The sequence below is a fragment of the Armigeres subalbatus genome, chromosome 1 (genome assembly GCF_024139115.2).
Source record: "Armigeres subalbatus isolate Guangzhou_Male chromosome 1, GZ_Asu_2, whole genome shotgun sequence".
Classification (NCBI taxonomy): Eukaryota; Metazoa; Arthropoda; class Insecta; order Diptera; family Culicidae; genus Armigeres; species Armigeres subalbatus.
Genome location: NC_085139.1, coordinates 58,664,629 through 58,670,856, shown reverse-complemented (window position 1 = coordinate 58,670,856; position 6,228 = coordinate 58,664,629). Strand labels below are relative to the sequence as shown.

At 41.3% G+C, this 6,228-nt stretch overlaps 1 protein-coding gene across 1 annotated transcript; it reads left to right on the top strand.

Moving 5' to 3' along the window:
- The first annotated feature begins 265 nt into the window (after window positions 1–265).
- On the top strand, window positions 266–3,581 carry LOC134225971 (trans-Golgi network integral membrane protein 2-like). The gene is made up of 2 exons (XM_062706455.1): window positions 266–1,182; window positions 1,255–3,581. Exons 1-2 carry the CDS (start codon window positions 540–542, stop codon window positions 2,007–2,009), a joined length of 1,398 nt encoding a protein of 465 aa, XP_062562439.1. The 5' UTR covers window positions 266–539; the 3' UTR covers window positions 2,010–3,581.
- Window positions 3,582–6,228: the final 2,647 nt, after the last annotated feature.

Sequence of the window (6,228 nt, the reverse complement as noted above, 5' to 3'; positions counted from 1 at the left end):
GATAGAAGGTGAGGAAGAAGACCAAATGCAAGTGTATTAGTGGATGATGGAAAATGTAAACAGCAAATGGTGACGTACATATTTGCACGGCTTCTTATGGGGGCTCGTTTGAATGTTGTAGTGAAAGATGTTTCGCCATACACGAAAGGCACGCACACAATATATGGATTTCCATACCTTAGTATTTATTTACATTGATTCCCGACGCTCGTGTTTCTAATCTGTCATAAAACTGACAGGGGGGTCCATCAACGCAATTAAAAATTTTACAAAAGAAAAAAGTCCTTGATGTTGTGTTGTCAAAATCTTCCAAGTGGAAGCAGTGAAAGACTGGAAATCAGAGTGTTATCCAAGACCATTTCCTGAAAAACAGTCGATAAAAATTGTTATTCCGTTTATCAACTGATGATAAGCCGTTATCCCACGTCATATTTGCGATAGCAAGTCCGATAATTTCCCTGTCGAAGACGCACTTGTCTGATACCCATAAACCTGATTCATCGAATATAACGGGAATTTCTGTAAGCTTGTGCAAAAAAATGTTCCATAAATCTGCATCGAAATTAGTGATGGCTATCGCTTTATTATTGCTTCACCATTCACTGGTGGTTTGGTCGGCTCCTCCAGGATCACCAGTTCCGTCAAATTCATCTGTTACGATCAATGCTACCAGAGCTGAATCCCCTGAATCGGATCTGTTAGATGGAACTAAACTGCCTTTTCTGGTCAGTTGCGACGCAGACAAAGTCGAAATTGTTTTCAGTAAGCTATGCGAGTTGTATCGTTTCTTAGTAGATACGGTACTGACCCAACGGAAACCGGAACCGGTGGCAATCGATGAGGTTAAAAAGGTTGTTGATGAGCAGGTCGATGCGAGCCGATTCTGCGACAACTTGGTGCCAGTGCTGAATGACAGGAATGTGAAGCATACAGACCTGATTAGCCAAAGTCCACTGAAAACAGAAAATGTTTGTTCTCGCTGGTGTTTGTTGATGAACGAAGACCTGACGAAATTAGTGGGGGTTAAACCAATTTGCAAGGTGCTGCTCTGGGGATTGAAGGAGGAACTAACATCGGAGCAAGAAATGGTCGCACAGAATCCTACTAACAAGGTAGCTGAAATTATCATACCTCCGTTGCTACCGGGAAACGTTGAAATTGAGAAGGTGGAGGAAAAAGATGGTAAATTTTGTTGAATGCATGCTTATTTTGTTCTCATATAGTACAATAATATGTTGCATTTTTTTCTACTAGTTCAAAACAAGCCAGCAGGTTCCGTTGCCACGCAGGCAAAGGAGGAATCAGAAAAACCATTAGAGCAACCATCTGATGCTAAGATAAACGCAACAGAAGATGACAAGAAAACCAATTCGGATAAAGCTGCAGAGGCTGCACCCTCCAATGATGTTATCGAAATCGCCAAGTCGGCGAGCAATAAAGATATCACGGATAACACTGAAACGAAGCAAAGTGAGGATACTTTACAAAGTGATCTCAATGAGACCCAAAACCTAAACAACATACGCGAAATGAACAGCGAGGGCAATATCAATAACGAATTGGATACAAACGACGAATTCAGCGACGAAGATCAGTTCGAGCCGGAATCAGTTCTTCCCAAGGAAAGTCCCGTTAAGGACGAAGTCCAGCTGGAGCAAGATTTGCCAAACGGAGCAGATTCGGATGGCTTCAGCGTGGAACAGCCGGCCGCCGCTGCGGTGCAAATCGAGCGAGTCGATCCATTCTTCGATCAGGAAGATTCGAACTTTTTCACTTACTTTATGTTCATGATGTTCGCGTGCATCATGTGCTACGTGGCGTATCACAACAAGTCCAAATTGTTGGCTCTGCTGGTGGAGGGTAGGCGAACCAGCTCTGGCCGGGGAGGCTTCAGCAAAGGCGGCCGAAAGCACACGGCAGCGTACCGGAAGCTGGATTCCAACTTGGAGGAAGCCATAACGTCCAACGCATCGGCGAGTAGCCGATCTACGAGTCAGATTATCTACTAGGAGTGAGTAAATGCAGAAAACAAAGCAAAGGGAGATTTTCTATGTTCATTTTTTTTCATACGTACATTAACCGTTGAGATAAAAAGAAGTCTAGTATTTAGAAAACAATTTCATTCATACGATCTCCTCATGATTAAAAAAGGTTTGATTTAAAATCAGTCACTTGAAATTCGTAATTTATTTCTACATACATGTATAATCAAATGTTTGTTTAACTGAAATCATTTGAAGGGCTATCTTAAAAATGTCTTTATGGTTTAGCTGATTATGTTTCGTCAAAACATTGCAATATATTCGGAAATGATGCTCATTCTCGTTGATACCAGCCAAGTCAAATAAAAATACGATTCTAACGAATTGGTTTCTTTCGAATGTTTCCGTCATCAATAATCTTAAAAAGAGGTGATTCGTGCAGGTCACGGAGTCTCATTGCAATTTCACACTAAATCTTATCTAGCATTTCTTGTGCATCAATACGGCTAGACGTGCATCTGTGATGCCATTATTCGTGTTTTTGAGTAAGCGAAGAAGTTGTTGTCCTTGAAATATCGCTGGTTAAAACAATCAAGCTATTGAGAGGCTGATTGAAACCCTCTCAATGCTTTATTCCTGTTAAATTTGTCTAAAACATATTTAGAATTAAGGATTAAACAAATGACAAAATTGAGGAAATCCAAAAATATATCAATCAGTTCCAGACCAACTTTTGAAAAGGGCACAACAACCAAAATTTATTCCTTCTCTATTATTTATCCACATAATAGCTATATATGTAGACGAAGAATCAGAAGGAATAAATAATGGCTGTTACGCCTTTATCAAATGTTGGTCTTTTCAACAATTCGATGTTTGTCAATGTAATCCAATTTTTATAATTATGAAGAGATCTTCTGAAAACCTCTTTCACGTGCAATCATGACCAGCTTTTGCTATCGTTCATCTATCTTTTACATTCATTCAACATTTATTTGTGGTTTATTTAATGTGCCCTTTCATAAAAAATACACACCGCCCTTTCAACGCCTTGGTATTCGAATAATGGAAAAGCTATCAGAAGCAATTAGAGAAAAATATCATTTTAAAGAACAAGCACGAACAAGCGTTATGATTCATAGATATGGAAGGAAGTAAAAAATAAAGCGTTGCATCACACAGAAAGTAAGCATTGTGTTCCGTCTCGGAAGCTCGGCAGCTGCTTGACCCTCGCGTAAGCCGCTATTTCTGCTGATGCAAACGAAGATGAATAACTTGATAATAATACATAGTTTAAGAACCTAAAATCACGCTTAGACATAAGTCGTGTTCCAAGTAGTGCGAAATTGATCATGTACATAAAAACTAAAAAAAAGAAATACATATTAAAGCGATGCTTTGCATGCCCACTTCATATTTTGTATTCATAGAAACCTACAAAGTAGAGTGCTAAAAAGAAACGCGGTTGTAGACTTCGATATCGTTTCCCTTTGGTTGAACATGCAAAACGTTTTGTTTATCGAAAAAAATGTTAATTTATAGATTTGCAAAAAATAGTGTGTAAAAAGTTTTGCATAATAAAAACTACTTAAAATCACATGTTCTTATTGTTTTAATTATCATCCGTACGGTAACCTTCTGCCTATCGATTAAGAAAGGGGTTTCCAATTTAACAAATTGGAAAAGGTTTATTTTTTAAGCCTAAGGATCTCTTGTATGTGAATGAAAGCAGCCTATCTATATATAAAACTTAATGTTTGTATGTTTTCCAGCATAACTTCTTGGCCGATTTCAACCAAATTGAGAACACATGTTCTCTCTAAGGTGGCAATAATAGTGATGGTGGGAGGGGGTATATAGGGAAGGGGTATAGTTTAGCTACCGGTCAACTCAGTGTATTTTTTGCACTCCTTGACCGATTTTAACCAAATTGGAACACAATTTCGCTGACCTTAAGACAATAATGATGATGGTGGAAGGGTCATTCGAAGATAGGGAGTTGTCTAGTTATTGATCAACTCAGTATAACTTTTGAAACCTTTGGTTAATTTCAAAAAAAATTTGGAATACATTCACTGTATTAGGGAAACAATTATAATGATGCTGGGAGGGCCAAAGAAAGAGTGGGAGGATGTGAAAGAAGGGACATTGTTTAGCTTTGATCAAATAAGTGTAACTCCTGAATCCCTTGGCCGATTTCAACCGAATTTGAAACAAACATTCTCTGTCTCTTGAGGAGACGATTTCAGTGGAGGTGAATAGGTCATTAGAAAATGAAAAAAGGATCTGAGGAAGGGGTATTGCTTAGTTATCGATCAATTCAGAGTAACTTCTAAACCCCTTCAACGATTTCCACCAAATTTGGAACACATTCTCTGTCGTAGACGATGTTCGACTGGGTGGGAGTGTCATAGAGGGAAGGAGGAGGGGCATATTCATAAAACGAAACTCATAGAGATCGGAAGGAAGCAAGATCAGCCGAAAAACGAACCCACCGCAAGAAGAAAAAACAGTATGATGGACGTGGTTACAGAAGAGGCGTAGGTAAGAATGTAGTAGAAACGATATGCGGAATAGAGTGGATCACATTTATATAAAAAAAAATCAAAATAATTTTTGCGAGACGTATATGCACCACCTAATTTTTTTTTTTGCTCCTAGAAACTGTGAGTTCATTCATGAAACTTCACCTTTTGAGGATCATATTGATGCTCCGTAATTATTTTCTGGTGATATATTTCTGGTGATATATTTCTGGTGATGGTTAAACTGCGCCCAAAACTTTCCGTCATCAACAATGTTCGGTACCGACGACCGCCGCGGTACGACCTAGAGCGACTGAAGCAACCTGATGTCGCCACTGCATACGCGCAGCATCTCGAGGCAGCGTTGCCGGAAGAGGGTGAGCTCGATGGGGCCCCTCTTGAGGACTGCTGGAATACAGTCAAAGCAGCCATTAACGACGCAGCGGAGAACAACGTCGGGTATATGGGTCGAAGTCGACGGAACGATTGGTTCGACGAAGAGTGCAGACAGATTCTGGAGGAGAAGGACGCAGCGCGGGCGGTCGCGCTGCAGCAAGGTACCCGGCAGAACGTGGAACGTTATAGACGGAAGCGGAGACAGCAGACCCGCCTTTTTAGGAAAAGAAGCGCCGCCTGGAAGAAGCGGAGTGCGATGAGATGGAACAGCTGTGCCGTTCTCAAGATACACGCAAGTTCTATCAGAAGCTCAACGCATCCCGCAAAGGCTTCGTGCCGCGAGCCGAAATGTGCCGGGATAAGATGGGAGCATCTTGACGGACGAACGTGTGGTGATCGAAAGGTGGAAGCAGCACTACGAGGAACATCTGAATGGCGCTGAGAGTACAGGCAGTGAAAGTCAAGGCAGCGGAGGAGATGACTACGTCAGTTCAGCGGACGATGGAAGCCAACCTGCCCCCACCTTGAGGGAAGTTAAGGATGCCATTCAACAGCTAAAGACCAATAAAGCAGCTGGTAAGGATGGTATCGGAGCTGAGCTTATCAAGATGGGCCCGGAAAAGCTGGCCACTTGCCTGCACAAACTGATAGTCAGAATCTGGGAAACCGAACAGCTACCGGAGGAGTGGAAGGAAGGGTTATATGCCCCATCTACAAGAAAGGCGACAAACTGGAGTGTGAGAACTTTCGAGCGATCACCATCCTTAATGCCGCCTACAAAGTGATATCCCAGATCATCTTCCGTCACGGCATACAAAAAACAAGGCAGGCTCATCACGTATGTAAACATTCAGTTTGAATGTAAACATGTGACGTCACTGCTATCTTCGCACAAGCCGGACCGAGACGATGCTCTACGGTCACAGCATGCTTACTTTTGTACTCCAACATGTGGCGATAAAATATGCGTCACATTCGAAGTGTCATTTTTCTAACGAGCCTACCTTGTTTTCTGTATACCGTGATCTTCCGTCGTCTGTCACCATTACTGCCCATGATCGCATATTTGTAACAATCGACAAAAGTAGGCATGGGAGAAATGGAACGTTTTAGCTTATGATATGCTACAGTATGGAAATCTAGCTAATTTTCTAAAAATCATCAAAAATTAGAGAAACACTTTTTTCAGTTGAAATTTATAGCGGCACGAACAAAGCTGTTCGTGACCGGTCAATAATTTCCCGGAATAGTCGCTACTGTGGACTAGCAAAATTGTCCTTATATAAACAGGAAGCTTAAGCGCCACCTCGTTAGAGGACTTCCCG